Source organism: Ascidia mentula, chromosome 4 (genome assembly GCF_947561715.1).
Source record: "Ascidia mentula chromosome 4, kaAscMent1.1, whole genome shotgun sequence".
In the NCBI taxonomy this organism is placed as follows: domain Eukaryota; kingdom Metazoa; phylum Chordata; class Ascidiacea; order Phlebobranchia; family Ascidiidae; genus Ascidia; species Ascidia mentula.
In genome coordinates, this window is record NC_138569.1 from 9,018,607 (window position 1) to 9,035,844 (window position 17,238).

At 37.2% G+C, this 17,238-nt stretch overlaps 6 protein-coding genes across 6 annotated transcripts; 2 read left to right on the forward strand and 4 right to left on the reverse strand.

The window, feature by feature from the left end:
- Nucleotides 1-107: 107 nt before the first annotated feature.
- LOC145898446 (uncharacterized) lies at nucleotides 108-2,084 on the reverse strand. Its single transcript, XM_082986898.1, has 6 exons — nucleotides 1,942-2,084; nucleotides 1,654-1,830; nucleotides 1,172-1,507; nucleotides 955-1,104; nucleotides 596-784; nucleotides 108-533 (listed from the first exon to the last, which is right to left on the reverse strand). The coding sequence occupies exons 2-6, from the start codon at nucleotides 1,828-1,830 to the stop codon at nucleotides 297-299; spliced, it is 1,089 nt and encodes a 362-aa protein (XP_082843024.1). The 5' UTR covers nucleotides 1,942-2,084; the 3' UTR covers nucleotides 108-296.
- On the reverse strand, nucleotides 2,035-3,056 carry LOC145898447 (BLOC-1-related complex subunit 7-like). Its single transcript, XM_082986899.1, has 2 exons — nucleotides 2,883-3,056; nucleotides 2,035-2,396 (listed from the first exon to the last, which is right to left on the reverse strand). Exons 1-2 carry the CDS (start codon nucleotides 3,000-3,002, stop codon nucleotides 2,187-2,189), a joined length of 330 nt encoding a protein of 109 aa, XP_082843025.1. The 5' UTR covers nucleotides 3,003-3,056; the 3' UTR covers nucleotides 2,035-2,186.
- Nucleotides 3,057-3,972: 916 nt separating this feature from the next.
- On the forward strand, nucleotides 3,973-6,074 carry LOC145899342 (uncharacterized). Its single transcript, XM_082988083.1, has 5 exons — nucleotides 3,973-4,099; nucleotides 4,157-4,324; nucleotides 4,901-5,095; nucleotides 5,467-5,625; nucleotides 5,790-6,074. Exons 1-5 carry the CDS (start codon nucleotides 4,036-4,038, stop codon nucleotides 5,798-5,800), a joined length of 597 nt encoding a protein of 198 aa, XP_082844209.1. The 5' UTR covers nucleotides 3,973-4,035; the 3' UTR covers nucleotides 5,801-6,074.
- A 168-nt stretch (nucleotides 6,075-6,242) lies between these two features.
- LOC145899394 (dolichyl-diphosphooligosaccharide--protein glycosyltransferase subunit STT3A-like) lies at nucleotides 6,243-10,913 on the reverse strand. The gene is made up of 17 exons (XM_082988151.1): nucleotides 10,844-10,913; nucleotides 10,513-10,634; nucleotides 10,234-10,416; nucleotides 9,790-10,008; nucleotides 9,595-9,719; nucleotides 9,323-9,487; nucleotides 9,079-9,259; nucleotides 8,767-8,922; nucleotides 8,447-8,538; nucleotides 8,231-8,389; nucleotides 7,819-8,007; nucleotides 7,466-7,582; nucleotides 7,304-7,406; nucleotides 7,078-7,199; nucleotides 6,947-7,013; nucleotides 6,684-6,799; nucleotides 6,243-6,556 (listed from the first exon to the last, which is right to left on the reverse strand). Exons 2-17 carry the CDS (start codon nucleotides 10,598-10,600, stop codon nucleotides 6,518-6,520), a joined length of 2,121 nt encoding a protein of 706 aa, XP_082844277.1. The 5' UTR covers nucleotides 10,601-10,634; nucleotides 10,844-10,913; the 3' UTR covers nucleotides 6,243-6,517.
- Nucleotides 10,914-12,384: 1,471 nt separating this feature from the next.
- On the forward strand, nucleotides 12,385-14,917 carry LOC145899764 (AP-3 complex subunit sigma-1-like). Its single transcript, XM_082988668.1, has 6 exons — nucleotides 12,385-12,561; nucleotides 12,698-12,789; nucleotides 12,905-13,016; nucleotides 13,123-13,194; nucleotides 13,305-13,412; nucleotides 13,664-14,917. Exons 1-6 carry the CDS (start codon nucleotides 12,493-12,495, stop codon nucleotides 13,778-13,780), a joined length of 570 nt encoding a protein of 189 aa, XP_082844794.1. The 5' UTR covers nucleotides 12,385-12,492; the 3' UTR covers nucleotides 13,781-14,917.
- A 13-nt stretch (nucleotides 14,918-14,930) lies between these two features.
- On the reverse strand, nucleotides 14,931-16,502 carry LOC145899765 (protein obstructor-E-like). The gene is made up of 8 exons (XM_082988669.1): nucleotides 16,443-16,502; nucleotides 16,260-16,295; nucleotides 16,090-16,187; nucleotides 15,855-15,929; nucleotides 15,462-15,510; nucleotides 15,296-15,393; nucleotides 15,012-15,086; nucleotides 14,931-14,954 (listed from the first exon to the last, which is right to left on the reverse strand). The coding sequence occupies exons 1-8, from the start codon at nucleotides 16,492-16,494 to the stop codon at nucleotides 14,949-14,951; spliced, it is 489 nt and encodes a 162-aa protein (XP_082844795.1). The 5' UTR covers nucleotides 16,495-16,502; the 3' UTR covers nucleotides 14,931-14,948.
- Between the last annotated feature and the right edge of the window lie 736 nt (nucleotides 16,503-17,238).

The window sequence follows — 17,238 nt, forward strand, 5'->3', positions numbered from 1 at the left end:
CATAACAGCTGACATAATATACCTTACAATGAGTGCAGAATATGCACAGAAAACTTTGCGTAAGCTATACCAATGCTGTTGTATTAATACGACAACATCTTAAATAAAAAGCTTTCTGTTTGTTGTATTGGTGACGATTGGTTTGCACATTTTGCGAGAAAAACTCCAATTTGCAAACAACTGAGTGCATCCTGATCCACGTTTATTGTTAAAAGTTAAAACTGACAGTGAAAAGCTTCAACAAAGGTTGTTGTTGCAAAACAAAGATAAGTCACGTTGAATGTTCCACGTTTCATTCATTGTTTTTCGTCATCTTCAAGTTTTCCTGCTGCACGCATCAATGACTTAATTGCACGTTCTCGCATCTGAAGCTCCAGAAGTTCAAGCTGAGTTCTCTGGGATTGTTCATCGTCTACATGTTCTCCGGATGTGGCGGGCATTGTTTCCTCTAAAATCTCATCCACCATCTCCTGATACTCATCCTCAACAACTTCCACTGTTTCAATTTCTTCAACCTCACTCGAATCGACTTCCTGCAATTTGCACAGTTGTCGTGTTTCTTTTACATAATTTTTTTTTATCATAATGGGATCACCTCCTCTTCCACAAGAGTAATTTCTTCTTCCTCGCTTGTGACTTCTCCCTCTTCCGATCCATCCTCGCTCTTATCTGATACGAAGGCAGATTCCTCTTCCACCCGCTCTTCCCGGTGGACGTTAGAACTTGCGGTCACAAGAGGCACAACTTCACACCCAGATGTTGTTGTGGAATCAACAAAATTTGCCTGAAACAATTTTAGGTGCTTTAAAGTTCAAAAATGAATAATGTTAAGTTGCGTTTAATAATGTTTTAGACTGTTACAGTTTCACCACATGTATGAAAAAGAGCTGTATAAAATTTTTTTAAATAAATATTACTGTTTGTTAATTTTCTACTAAAATCATGTGCACTTACCTGAACAGATGGTTGCTCTTTGAAAGTTGTCTTTGTATGACTTAACTTAGGAATGGCTTCCCTATTTTCATTATCACTTGAGTCTGTGCCAGAAGAAGAGTCCATAGTTTTACCAGCCAAAACATGATGAATTCTCTTCGAAGACATAACCTTAAAAAAATTCAACCTGAAGTCAATAAACGCCCTAAATTTAAAATCTAAGTTTTCAAAATCCTACATCTAATTGTTCAAAACATTTCTGCTTCAGATCTTCAAGAGGAATATTTTTCAAGACATCAGGAAGCATTGCACCAAGTTTCGGTCCCTTGACAATCTGGAAAACTTGCTCCAACAAATGTCTGCGATCTTTCACATAATAGCTTAAGGAAAAAAGTTCCTTTTCTAAATTTAGGCCATTTTCTTCAACATCAGAATCGCCAGTTAGTCGTCCTTGCTCATCAGAATTTCTCCGTTTCCTTTTTTCTTTTATTGTCTTTCCACTTTTGCTTTTGCTTCTTTTTTTGCTTTCCGCTTTCTTCTTGGAGGTAACTTTTTTACTTCCTCTGTGTGGTTTCTACATTTTAACAAACAAAATAATTAAAAATAGAAACGCAATTATATCCATCTTTGTTGGTGACAGGGAGTTTATGGCAAACGGCTGATATTTAGAGAGTCAAGAAGCAATAGCCAAGTACAAATTGAAAGTATATCCACACCTACCTGTTTTGTTTTTTCACTTTCTTTTTTAGTTTTATGGCGCTTGTGAGGTTTTGAACTTGTTGACGTGCTTTTCTTTTTCTTTCTGTCATTTTCATCAATGTTTTGCTGCATTTCCAGTGAGAATTGTTCAAGTCTTTCTGGTGCTACTGCCAACATCGCTTGCCTGTATGCTGACATCTGCAAAGGGGTCTTTTTAATAAAGCAAATATACGTCCAGGTTTGTTCAAAATTTTTTCTGTTTACTATTTAAAAATAGTGTGAAGTTGCAAACAAGACAAACATAATTACCTTACAACACTTTAGCACGCTGATTTTCAAGAAAGTACAGCCCTTTGTCTAACTGCTTCTGCTTTTGAACCGGATCAGTCAAACTTTTGGCTTGTCGGAACTCAGTCCTAACTAAGTCCAGATAAAAGTCCTTGTTCGTATACCTCAAATCTTGATACCCACGTCGTAACAATGCCTTATAAAGATTCAAAACTGCCTGACGAGACCACTGGACCATGACCAGATTAATTGCAACCAAGAATAATTTATCTTGGTCGTATAAGTTTAATTGAGTTTAGTTGTTCTTTGACGGTTTCTGACAGCTTGATGCTGTTTTCAATTGCTTCTTCTTGGTAACCAATGTGGGTAGTTAAAGCAGATAACTTGAGAAAAACGTCAGCACTGTTGGCAATTGTTGAATCGACCGAAGCAAATGTGCGTTGCACCTGACCAAGAGTGTCTGAACTTTTACTTCCCTACAAAAAAAGAGATAATTTTATCTGCAGTTAACGATAGAATTACATTATACTAAAACAATGAGTAATATGTATCAAACATGTTGTGACACTAGAGAGCAAAAATGACTGACAAATCTTACAACCAAGACAATAATACATATTATTGTGCAATTTTTGGACAGCCAGATTAGTCCAGACAGAGCATATCAATATTCAGCACAGAGAAAATAATCAATACATTAACATTCCTCTGACACAGAAGTTATTTGAAGCTGAACAAAACAATGTAATTAAAAAAAAGGGGATGGGCTGTTGTTCAAAGGCAGATCCACAATTATGGACAAACGCCACAACATACAGGCACTACTATTTATATATTCGTTATTATTATACATTTAGCAACAAACCAACCATATCAGTATCACTTTGGTTTGAAAATTACGGTACTATAGTTTAAAGGCAAAACGCACACGAGTAGTAACACAACTTTGCAACCAGTTTCACCTTCAATATTTGTTTGATGAGGGCGGATGTGTCCGAGATGTTCGTCTGAGTGCAATTAACAATTTGAAACCGGATATCTGCCTGTGCACTCGGTAGTTTTACGTACACGCTTGAACTCATTGCAAACAATCCATGGGAAGGAAAATTCACAATTAGTTTTTCGAAAGAGAAATGTATTGCTCATGGATATTTTTTTTGTCGCATGCGCTGATGTTATTTTTACGAAATATTTTATCCTTTTTCTTCGGGTGTTTTAAATCATTTTTGGCGATATTGCAAATATTTAATATTGTGCTACTATTGCTTTATGATGCACCAAAAATTACATCGCCGTGACGTCGAATCGAAAGATGCCAACAAGACGGCGTTGGTCAAGCATTCGGTGGCACATGGTCACGAAGCGGCCTTCGATAAAGCCCGAGTTCTTGGACCATGTCCACAAAAAACAGCGCATGGTTCAATGACAAAGAAGAGTGTGTGTATTTTCCCGCAATTTTCAAAAATTTGTTGTAATTGTTGAGCCTCCCGCATTGAGCTTGTTTTGCCTTCGTCATGTGATTTTATAAGTGGTGTTAACGTGTCCCTTTTTCTTTTTGCGCTTTTGAATGTTTTTGTGTGGTTTACGTCTGAAATGCGGTACCAAACCCTAATGAAGTCTGGCCGTATGGCAGACGAAACGTCCGAAGAACAGTATGTTAATTTTCTGCCAGAAGACCATGCAGTCGATTATAAATTTTCATATTTATAAGCTTAACAACTTTTCAATTGTTTGAAAAAGCCGACTCAGCCATTGACCTTACAGACAACTTAAATGTTAGTGGTTTGACTCAAAACACGGTTTCACGCACTCACACGTGATCTCATGCGTGCTTTCGTGACATTACGTAATACCTAAAAGACATTGCGTCGTTTCTTTATTCTAATTCTTCTCGTCCAAGAAAGGTTGCGCAAAACAAAATAGAATAACCTGTTGATCAACAGCGCCAGCATACGTAGGTAGTCGCTGCACTGTGTTGAAATAGATGTTGGGGTTAGTTAGCGAAAGAGTTACTTTTGGATAATTAACCATTTTATACAGTTAATGAAATTCAGGTTGTCTTGCGTTCATTTAGACAAAATAGTTTTTCTCTTATTTTTGTAATATATTCAAGGCATGTACAGTTACCTCGCATTCCGACACGTGATGCTGCTGCCGACGTTGCTACTGCTTTGTGACGGTAAGCATTTTCAACGAATTTCAGTTATCAAATTTTCATGCTTGAGCTTGCCTTTAGGTACGTGTCTGAACAAGTATATTTCTTCAACAAAATTTCACACCAATGCTGCAACCAATGCAACAGGAATTGGTGAAAAAGTCGTTTTGATATGCAACCGGGGCTGGTTGGGAACGGGGTTTGCATACTGCACAAATCGTGGTTGGAATTACAACATTACATGCAGAGGTAAAATAAATGTACTTCTAAAAAAGAGCAAGTTCAAAGCAACAATTTTGACAATTTCGTACAAGACAATTTCAAAAATGATGAACGGCTATGAAAGCTATCTCATTGGGCTATAATATAAACAGTAAAACTTTTTGCCAAAAGATTAGCCTACGTTAATTTTCAGGATGTTATTCATAATCCACCGCTGAGTTAAAGCACGTGTTGTGTGCGGTTAGCTTGACATGAAGGACTGTCCAGTATTCTGATGGTAATTTCACGTGTTAGCGAACAGGCATTTTCTTAGAAAGTAAATCACATTCAATAATTTGCATTCAAAATGGTACAACTGCGTCACTGTGGTGCATGAATTAGCTTTTGAACAGCCCACATCGAAATCCCAAATTAGTGTAAAAAGACTTATGGGCGAGATCGTGGGAATTTAATACAATACCAATGCAAATACACACGTTTTTGTAAAGGAAACTTGCCAGAGATACGTATTACCAATAGAAGAATATTGAAATTCTTAAATAAACGTATAGGTTGGTGATCTGGCACTGACTACACATTCACGCATTCATATTTTTTGTAAAGTTGTTTGTCCTGAACTGCCCCAAAACGTGTGTTTTGTGCGCGCCGATGGCAGCGACCACAAAGTATTGAACGCGGCCATCGGAAGCTCAATGCCGACAAGATGTTGCACTGGAAACCCAAATAGAACCATTTCGCGCAAAACGTGCCTAGAGAATGGAACATGGTTTGGGGCAAAACTCCCTTGCGAGGCAGAAGGTATGACAATTGTGGATTCGCGTTGTATGTTATATTTGTACGATAAATCGTTTGTGGAGTACTTTTTATATCTTTCAAAATCGATGAAATTGCAATAGTATTGCTGCTTTAAAGCTGGAATGTCGCCAGGTGAAACGGCCTGCGTTATAAGGAAGGGTCCATTATGCTTGTACTTTACCTAAAAATCATCATAATATTCTTCAAACTGGGGTTTTTCTCGGGGCCCCTTTTGGACGCGACTTTGGGGGCGGGCCCCGATTTGGCCAAAGTTTAAATCAAATAATTTGGCGATATGCATTCCCAAGTCCTCTTTCTGCTTTGAAAGGCTTTGTTTGTCCCAAATTATTTCATTTCTAATTTTATAAATTCAGACAGAAGTTCACACACAAACTCACAAAAAAAGATTAAAACAAAGATGGAATACGGCCTAACGACCGGAGCAATTGTGGGAATCGTTTTCGGGCTTGTGGCGATGATTATGACGATCGCACTGCTCAAGTGGTTTTGTATATTTAAGGACAAAAACGCAGGTTTGTGTTTTGCTTTAATTTTTGCAACAGGCGTCTTGTAAGTTTTACATAGCCATCGCTAAATTGGTGCTTTGTAAAAAAACACCGGTGAAATTAGGCTCAAGTTTAAATGCGAACCAAACCGGATATTGCCACTAACCGTGAAATTTTTATTTTCAATTTAGTGTTTGCATAAAGACACTGGTTTGAATTTGAAGATGTCGTACATTGGTGCAGTATGGAAACACCGTATGTGAATAAATTCGTCACCGAAGAAGAGTCTTCTGTACATTTGTTTCCTTTTCAAATATATACAAGGGTTCTTTTCAATTTGTCCAAGTGAAAAATATCTTTTCTTGGCTTTACTGTTTCAATGTATCCACCAGGCTCATGGAATACTTGTGTTGTGTGAATTCCGTTCAATGAAAGTCTGCGTGGACAAGTTTCTAAAACACTGAATTGTTGCATGTGGACTCTATCGCTTCTAGAGTTCAATTATCTGTTTGTGAACCGCGAAATTAAAAACTTAATTCACGAAATAAAAGTCGGTTTTACCACGCATAATTGTTGTGATTATTCCGGAAATGTTGCAAAACCTTTTTCGCGGCAATTTAAAATTCTTTAGAAATCAGGGCAACTCTTCACACGAATATTTTTATTTCGACCTATATTGTAGAAAATTTACACCAACACTTTCAACAGCAGGTGGCGCAAAAGAGCATGTTTGAACTGGGCTTCGGAAACACAATAGAAAGAGAACAAGTCGATTGTCGCAGAATAAACATCAGCTTCGAGGGTCGAATTCGCTACGTTGCTTCACACAATTAGTTTGCAAAAAGTTGTTTTGGCCCAAAACACCAGAAAAATAGGCCGCATTCGCCAAATGCGAGTCAATGAACTTGTTAAGGATTCCCTACGTCCGTGGGTTGCCACGATTGTCCAAGTCCTTGACCTGAAAAGAAGATTTATTGAACAATGGGCATATGGGGGGTAGGGCTTGCGCAACAAAGCTTGCTAAAAAGCGACAATTTTGGTGAATTAAATTTTACTGAAAACAGCACTATGCAAAAATACCTTACCTTGTAAATGCGAACAATCCAGTGTTCAGTGGTGTAAGCTTCCTCGAGTACGTCTAACTCAAAGTCTTTGTTGCCTATCTCGGCATTACGAACACGGTCGTAACCAGTAGGCTTGTCTACACACAAAAAATCAACAATTTGCCCAAAACCACACATTTTTGCTGACTAACATTCATTGCCCAGGTTACCGTTGTTTAAGTTTAATGCAATTTTGAACATATCCAAGCCGCAGTTAAATATTACTGTGTTTTGGAAATACTTACTTTGCTCTGTGTAGACTTGCCCGAACCTGTAGTAACACATCTTGTACATCAGGCAGTTTTGCAAGACCTGTAAACAAAAAGGCATTAACACATCAATCTATTAGCCTTTGTTAGATATTCAGTTAAATTACCTGCGACCCGTCGGCGTCCACTCTGAATTCGCCAGTTGGTGTGTAGTAATCTGCTTCTTTAATATGAGCTCCTCTGTCAGTGGATCCACCGATTCGAACCATCCACAAGAATTTGTTGATATCTGGAAAAATATAATTTTTGTCAATCGACGAGACAGAAGCAGAAAGCTGTTCAGAAGTTAACAATTCAAACTAGCTACATCTTTACAACATTAATAGGACTTACCATCTGATGAATAACCAGTGAGACCGCCAAAAATCACCAAAACATAATCAACATCAAGCTCTCTCATGATTTCATAAGCCTTGTCCTCAGTGGAGGCCATAGCCTAAATACGAAATATTAGACGCTTGTATACAGACACGAGAACCTGTGTTATGTACAAACCTGTCCCACTCTGGATATATGTGTATTGTTCCAAGTGTTGTTGTCTACGAGAATGGTTCTGTTTGCCATAGCAGTTATCTGGTATCCGTAATCCCACCACGACATCACTTTGGAATTCTTAAAATAATATTTTAGAGTTCGGGTTGGAAATTATGGTTGAACGTGTTGGTAACAAAAGCGCATTATATACACAAGGAAGGCCTCAGTAGTAGCAAATATGTGTCTCCATCGTAACTGCAGTCCGCTGAATTTGTAACATCACTGGCCTTAAAGTAGCAAAACCGTAATCGCATATCATGTAAACAGAAAAGATTCCTTGCATTTGTGGTGCTTCATTTACAAAGTCCACGTACCTCCGGAGTGTTGTGTCTTAGCCAGTAGTAAGCTTCCCTGAAGTCGTCGAAAATAATACGTCCACCGTCACCACCACGGGCACTGAGGACGATGGACGGACTGGAATAAGCCTCTGATGTTACCCACACAGAATGAGTTGCAAACAGAGATAAGAAAACAGTCATCATCACAATGACACCAGTGGCAATCTATTGAAAAACAGTTTGGTAATTTGATGGTGGTAGCAATCTTGAAGATGTTGCAGTAACATAACACATGAAGGGGTTTGTATTTTGCAAAGCTGAACCACTTGTAGTAGTTCACTAAAAGTTAAAAAGTTCCAATATTATTCCTTGTATAACATGTTACATGTATACGTTTCATAAACACTGTAGGCCGTTTTTTAAATAAAACAAAGGGTTTACAGGTTACCTCATTTCTGGCTGGGTAACTGTTGTCGCCCTTGATACGACCTTTCTTATCCTTTACCACCACAGTATCAAGATTTTTCATATACGTGGTAAGAACATGGTTTACTCCTATGCTGGCAAGGATGCACATAACTGGAGCAAGAACCAACATCAACCGCACCTTTGTGTAAAATACTGTTGAATTTCTTATCAGCACAATTTTTCACATGAATCTTACCATGACAGCAGCAAAATACATGCTGGTAACTCCATATAAGATGATAAACAAATTGTAGTCATTAAGCTTGTTGAAGCAAACATAAAGACCAACTGCATAAAAAAGTGTCATTTGAAATATATTCAGCACAATTGCTAAATGAGGCAAAATTAGTTTTATTTTACTGATAATCAATGATAAAACACTTGATAGAGTGGATCCTCTTGTTTTGATTTGCACAGTTTGGGGCAAAATGCAAACACGTATAAATAGTGTTTACTTTGCATGGCCTAGTAATATAAAAACAAAACCTTGAACACTAGTTGGCTACAGCTAATTACCAGGGAACATGAAAACCAGCATCTGCAAATCAAAGTAGAAGGAGGACCAGGTTGTCGGTTGATGTTCTGAGACGGAGGCAATGATTGGAATGTTGTTCTTCGCATAACTGGGATCCAACAGCGAGTAGAATCGACCAGTCCATGGTGCAATTTTGCCTTGTGTAAAAATCAAAAAAATTTACTGTTTGTCCAAAAATTTTGTTTGTATAACAAGTTATTAGACTTACAGGATTGTATTTGAGGTTTTAAACTAGGTATATACAAACACTAACTGACTTAAATACCAAACCAGGACACTATTTAAAAAATTACCTGAAAATGTCAGAAATCCAACAGCACCAATCAAAATAGCTCCAACAATGTACAACATAGTTTGCCACAAGATGTTAAATTGTGAAGCGGAAAGCTTGCTTCTCAGATAATTTATAAATGAAACAATCTGACACAAACCAAACACACCAAGGGCTCCCATGTGTTCAGAAGTTTGAACAGGCTGTTATGGAAAAGACAAGTGGTAAACAGAAATGAAAAAGGTTTTGGGCAACAAGCAATTTACCTGAAAGCCAACAAAGGATATTTGCATGGATAAAATGGTACCAACACAGTACACTGTGGTGTATGCTGTGTATATTCTATGTGAATATCTACCAGTGACAATGCACGCCAAAACATGGATTGGAATAAGATTAATCAGAAACACATAACCTCCCCATGAGGAAACCTATTGTAAATAGATGCAATTTTTAGGTATTTTTTTGCAAAAACAGACTTAATAATTTAATTATAAATTACCAACATACCAACAAAATACAAATAGATAAGGCATACCATATAAAAGTAAGCAAGTGAACAGAGAATTGCCCAGAACACACTTCCCGTTTTCACCGACTTGATCCACAAAAAGTAAGTGAATAACATGCAGAAGATAGCAATGCCTTCATTATCATAAGATCCTGGAAAATACCAAACACATTTTAAGCTAATGGAATTAAAGACATAAACTCATTTGAAACATAGTTTTACCTGCCACAGATCTTGAAATGTACCCAGGAACTACTGACATAAATGCAGCTGCCAGAAGGCCAGCACCACTGTTGGACAGCTCCTTGGTCAGGTGGTAAGTGACGATGGAGGTGAAGGATGAGAAGAGAGGAGCAAGAAAGACACACATGTTGCGGATGTCAATTGTTATGTTCAGGAAATGCAAAACATTGTAGAATGCAGCAGCTGTCACCATTAATCCTGGAAGATTGTAAGACTTGATTGTAAGAAAAACACTTGAAAAAACTAAAAACATTAAAAAAATATTTTGCTGAACACAACTAACCCTATTTTAGGACTGTAATTGAGCAAGGAACATATTATCTCATTATAATTTTCTTTGGCCAATCATATTTAAAGTATTTTTGCCATGAGTCACATAGATTGTATGAAGAAATTAGGCCACAAGAAATGTCAAAGTATTACCTGGATAAATAGTGCCACCAATAATCCTGCCAAGAGGGTACCACGCTGTATCATCAAACCAGTTATGGAAGTCATAGAAGCCTTTTTCTGACAAATATCTTGTTGTCCTGTAGTTGAAGTAGGGATCAAATTCGTGAATGACACTCTCAAACCTCAGCACAGAGAACAAACGAACTGAAAATGCTGAAAAAAAGATTCTGTTAATTGCAAATTTGCACAATGCAACACATTGTTTTTATGCATGTCAAATAAACGATAACCGGTTTCCAAATTATTTACCTAGGATGCAACAGATAGCAAGCACAAGCATTTTCAGTAAGTTATCCTGCTTTTCCAGCGACATCCGAAAAACTCCAAGACGGGCCATTTTACCTTTTCCTTAGTCCAGTTATCCAAAAAATCTAAACAGAACAAAGTCTTTATAAAATGCACAAAACCATTTCAAAAATTTTTGTCGACAGTTGATAAAGCAGGTAGCCTATTGCTTGCCAAAATTCATGCGTTTTGCGGCTAAATGCAAATACTAGCAACTTCTAGTTGCAAAATTATAAAATGAGAAGCAAAAGGTTTAAATGAAGTTGTAGAATACCCAGTTTACACAAACTTCCACCTTTAGTAAATGCTTCCACGTCCACCAGCATTTGCTTCACATGCGTCACTACGTGTCAGTGCGACGTCATAATAGAATAACAAAAGACTCTGTCGCGACACTAGCGGAAGCCGCTTGCCACGTATGATTATTTTTGGAAGATATTTCGCACAATTCGGGGAAATGAACCCTGGACAAATGCCCACATTTTATTTTGTCGGTTTTTGATACATTGTAAACCTTTGTTACAGTTAAAAAACATTTATTGCCATCGATAATATCAAATTAATATAGTATTACAGTTATGTATCTGCGTGCTTGTTTGGACTTATGTATCATCACCACACGTTTATATGTAGCAAGTTGCTGCTAGCAGCAACCGTAAGTTGTATTTATCAGAAAGTGTATTGTGACATTTATATGTGACCGTCTTGCGCTTGTTTGTTGTATATCGCATTGTGTTTATTTACACCTGATGAAGCGAGACGTACTCGCGAAAGCTAGAGCACATTTTTTAATACAAAAGTCAGTCTTCTTAAAAGAGTGCCAAATCAGGCGAATTTAGTTCGTATTTATATATGAGATATACAACTCTAATAATGTTAAACATCCATCTACTAGAATACACAGCGTTCTCGCAACTCCATCACACTTGGCTTCACTCAAGCAAAGAGGTTTGCCAGATGTGTCCAGATTGAAAACTCCAACTCCTACTCCAACTCCTGGTAAAAACTCCAACTTTTCCAGGAAAATATTTTAATATCAGGCTCTGTGCAGCTGTTGAGGAATTTTTCGACTCTACTCCAAACTCCTCTTTTCTTTTAACGGTTTTTGTACACCTCCGAAGTTTACCTTCGTCGTCAGTTTTTTGACATAAAAAATATATCAAGCAACAATTTTCGATAAAGCAGGGATTCTTAAACCTTTTTGAGACACGGAACTCAAAAGTATTATATGGGCCTACACAGATTCCCTGTGTGGGTCTATTCAGGAAACTCTTTTGAACACCAAGAAACAAATAACTTGGTAAATGAGGTAATCCAGATTTAGGTCATTTTACTTTTGGCGTGTGGTAGCTAATAGCTTACATCATTCACAATAATGGGAATTAAGGATGCTATTAGTCACGCAAGCGCTGCCCAAAATCTGCTTTTGTTGCGAGTTTGGATACTTTTTTTGTTTTTGATTTAACGCCGTACATCCGTAAACAGTATAATAGCACGCAAAAGAGGTACGAGAAATCGGGAAAGGTACACAGCTGGAGGCAGATTTTAATTTATTACCAAGGGGAGTTATATTTATTACCAAGGGGAGTATAAGAGTATCATGACAAGATAATTGGAGTCAAAATCAACAATTTGCACTCCGGACATTACATCTAAGTATAGAACTAAACCGTTTTTAAAATATTTCCGCTTTTTTCAGTCAGAGGCCGACAACTCACGGCTCTGTTGCCGCATGCGACTCTTTCATTCTGATTCCATTGCAATGCGTCCAAGTTACACAATATACGTAAGAGTGTTGTCCGTGTCTACTGCTACCAGTGTTTGTTCTGAGCTGACGATAGAGGCAGGCCTGAGCTGGTGCAACGCTATTAGGTTTTCTTGAAAGGAGTTCATTTGATCGATTTTTACAATTGAGCTGTGGTAGGGTCTTATTTGTACGTGAAAATGATTAAAGCTATCTTGGTTTTTAACAATCACGGCAAATCGAGACTGCAGAAGTTCTACCAACATTATGTACGTTTTTTGTGTTGGCTAACTGATAAAGTCTATCAGAAATAACGTAGGCTACCTTAACTTGTATTACTTCTAAATTTTGACTTGTTTTCCTGCTTCATACATGAATTATTATCAACAAATATTTGTTTTACAGAGTGAAGAAGTACAACAACAAATTATTCGCGAAACTTTTCACCTTGTGTCAAGGAGAGATGATAATGTTTGTAGCTTTTTGGAAGGAGGGACGTAAGTAAACTTTATGAAGTATTTGACTGAAACAAGTTAGGTCTTGAAACATGTTTGGTTATTAATGTAATTTGCCTGAAATTTGTAAACTAATGGTGTTTCATTTCATTTAAAGATTGATAGGGGGATCAGATTACAAATTGATTTACCGACATTATGCAACACTATACTTTGTGTTTTGCGTGGATTCATCTGAAAGTGAACTTGGAATTTTAGATTTAATTCAGGTGCATATGTTAACCATTCTACTTAAACTTTACCCTGACCCAACATATTTTTCTACATATATACCAAACTATATTTTTGTACACATGTGTTTCTGTTTTTGTCCAGGTATTTGTGGAGAGTTTGGATCGATGTTTTGAAAATGTGTGCGAACTTGATCTTATTTTTCATGTGGACAAGGTATAGTTTTAGTTCCAAAATGAGAATGTAGATGAAAGACAATACAGTAAATCCCAATGGTGGCTCTTAATATCATCACTTTAGCATAATTATAATGTAAACATGTGCAGGTCCACTACATCTTGTCAGAGATTGTTATGGGTGGAATGGTATTGGAAACAAACATGAACGAAATTGTCACAAAGTTTTTAGAGCAAGACAAGTTGGAGAAATCAGAGGTAAGATTATAAAAGTCTCCAAACATTCAAAGCATTTTTATTGAATTTAAACATGGTTATTACAACTGTTGCAAAAATGTTTTAAATCCAATTAACTATGCACCCAAAAATTTCCATATGCAGATAAGCTAAATAATAATGTTTTCCATTACCCAATTACTGAATTACAGATATGAAGCAAAATTTACAAACTGTATTACCATATACCATGTGATATATGTACGATGTAAAACACAGTATTATTTCATCAGGCTGGATTTTCAGCAGCCCCAGCAAAAGCGGCAGCTGCAATTAAGAGCATTGATCTTCCAAGTTTACCCAAAGATCTCAAACTTCCCGACTTGCCCAAGTTGCCAACCTTTAGATGAAAATCACCACAAAAGACTGTCTTTATTTGACAGTGCTATCAGAAAGTACCATAGACGGGTAAAGTGTTGTTTGAATCTTGGTTTGTTGGCTGGGTAGTCTTGTTTGTCGTATATTCCATGTATGCTGTCGTGTGAACAAAACGAAAATGAGGCGTTGAACGCAATGAATTTGACAAACAATAGTAATTCTCCTGAAACCTCCATGAATATGTTTTGTGTATCCTTTGTGCACAAATTATTTCCATTTTAAACTTAACTATGTTTATTGACTTGAACCTATGCGTTGTGAGTTTCCTTTCCTTTGTGATACTATTGTGCAATGTTTATGTTCAGTTTCTTATTTACGGCTGCATCAAATTGTTCACGGTTATATGTCATTAGGTCTCAAAAAATATATTGTTCAGAAAACCTGATGCTGTCCTTTATTGTTTAAAACATTTTTTCAACAGAGCTTCAACACTTTGCGGAAACTACGAACTATGTTTGTACAAAAATGCATTTTATATATATTTTTGATCTGTTTCGTCCATTAACAACTTCTCAAATTGTAAAATTTTTTGAATACTATAGCAGTAATAACTTGTTCGAAGTTTTTATATAGGGGTTGGCCATGTAATATCATGATGAATATACTGTTTAAAACAGCTTGACAATTAGTCAGACTGCTTACAAATGAGACTTATTAAAAGTCTTTGTTGAATATTTAACTTCATCAAAACTTCAAGATGTAATTTTGTTTTACGGGAAACATATTGTCAGGAGATCTACTCCGCTAATACTGAAAGAATGTAAACTGTTGAAGACAATTTTTGAATATTCAGTGAATAAAAATTTTTCGCACCTAGCATAAAAAAGAATCTTATTTGGCAAACAGTTCCTCGTTTTGATTTTGGTGAAAAACCTTTCAGTGATTTGCTTTTCGCTCATTCGATTTGGTTTATTGTTGCCTATTTTTATTCTCCGGTTAACTTCTTCATCAATTTGTTCTATGTGAAGTTTTGACTTCTCCGTTCGACTTCCTCTACTTGCAAGACAACCCTAATGCTTCGATTGAGAACAGCGCTTAATTAATTCTCAATCACAACCACACGACTAATAGGATTTGTTTTTTATTGTATTATTCGGTTTGTAGTTTCCAAACCATTTGTTGAACGGCAATAATCTTGGGTTACGGCTGTAAAACAAAATATTGTTAAAGTTTATAACAAGCCAGTCTGACATGTTTACTTACGTCGCAAGCCGCGACTAGGGACTCCCAGTTACAGACTTGGAGAGCTTCGTCGAACCCAAGGCCTTCCGGGCACGACTACAACATATAACAATTAGAATAATATTGTTCACGTTGGCGCCACGTTGCAAGTCACATGAAGAAGTTCCAACGCTTTGTTTTGCGCCCCTTTTTTTAGTTATACGATTATGTACGGTGGACATATCAAGAGCTAAATCTGGGATAAAGTAGTGGTTGGTTTTGTTATTAGGCTATTTCTTGGGTGTTGTCCTCAAAAATTGACTTACTGATGGACATGGTTGTTGAATGTTGGAGTCGCAGTTATAGAAAATGTGGCAGTCATTTGGGTCGACAACTCTGCCAATATGTCCATTGCAGTCGTAACCTGCGAGAGTGGTTAGTGTAAATTGTGTTAAAATCACGAAATCACACATTGTCTATAAATTTATTTACGTTCATCGGTAGTGCAAGCTGGCCCTTCAGCATCCTTGACAGATCTGGTCTGTAATATGGACAAATTGTAACGAAATTAAAATTAAGCAAACAAAATTTATGTTTTCAAAACTTAATGAATAACAATCTTAAAAGCCGTACATTCCAACATAAACTTGTTCGTAGTTGCGATGATTAAAACAGGTTTGAAAACTAAAGCTTATACAAAAAGTGCAACTCAACTCACAGTGCATGAGGCGACCTGTTACATCCCAATTACACAGATCTTTAGTTAAATACTCCTACTGGTTCCGGGGATCTCAAGCCTTTTAAGGTCACGGCACACTTAGATATTTTTAATTCGTTTATGACATTTTAAAGTTTATAACAAGCCAGTCTGACATGTTTACTTACGTTGCAAGCCGGGACTAGCGACTCCCAGTTACAGACTTGGATAGCTTCGTCGAACCCAAGGCCTGCCGGGCACGACTACAACATATAACAATTAGAATAATATTGTTCACGTTGGCGCCGCGTAGCAAGTCACATGAAGAAGGTCCAACGCTTTATTTTGCGCCCTTTTCTAAGTTATACGATTATGTACGGTGGACATATCAAGAGCTAAATCTTGGATAAAATAGTGACTTACTGATGGACATGGTTGTTGAATGTTGGAGTCGCAGTTATAGAAAATGTGGCAGTCATTTTGGTCGACAAATCTGCCAATACGTCCATTGCAGTCGTAACCTGCGAGAGAAAATATAAATAATTTGTATCACAAAACTGCAAAAAATGTTTGGTGGACCCAAAGTTACCCACGTTCGTCATCTGTGCATGCTGGCCCATCTCTCACGACTAAAAATAAAAATACCGGGTTATAGGTCGTAAACCAAGCATTGCATGATCGGTTTTGTGTAGCGACACGAGGTCAAACATTTCTAATGTTTTTTAAAAAACAACAGACTTGTGATATTTACACACTCACAAAACATTCAAACTTACGCCTAGCCGAGCACAAAGATGCCATCAACAAGAGTGCGGTAATTTTGATCATTTTGCCTGTTTGCTTCTAATCCTTGAGTGTGCAGTCGCTGTACCCTCCTTATATAACCCTCGACCTTCTTTTTCCACTCTGCCCTCTGCTTCGATTCCCACCAACAGCAAACACGTTTTTTCTTCTGTTGACTGGTACGTGCTGCTTTGGGGCCACTGGTATGTTTGTTCGAAAGTTGAAACTATTCATTTTCTCTTGATTGCGTCACCTACAGGTCTTCCACTTTTTGGATAAACACACGCAAAACATATTTTCGTATTTATTGAAACACACACCACTTTCAACTGAATAACACTTTTTACGTGTTGGTCACTTTATTTGATACTATAGCTCAGGGCATGTCATTATACAATGCATCTGAAAGTTGACAAAAGGTTTGTAGAACTAAGCTAACTTGCGCTCCTTAAGTAGCAAATTAGGCACTTCGTTGTCTCTGCGTTCGGTCGTCTTTACTTGTGCTGCCAGAGTTCAAATAGAGGTCACGGAATTAAAAGGAGTAGGTCATGGGAACACATCCTGATGTTCCATGCGTCAGTTTGCTTAACCAAGCAGGTAATCGTTATTGAAACGACATACAAGTATTTGATGTACGAACTATTCATCGGTGACGTGGACTTACAGCATATGTTATTAGTTCAATGACATCAATGAGGCGGTATTCCCAGGCACTAAATTTTGAAAGCATATTTGCATTCCATTATCTATCAATTAGTGGCGTGTGATTAAAATCATCAAGCAAAGAAA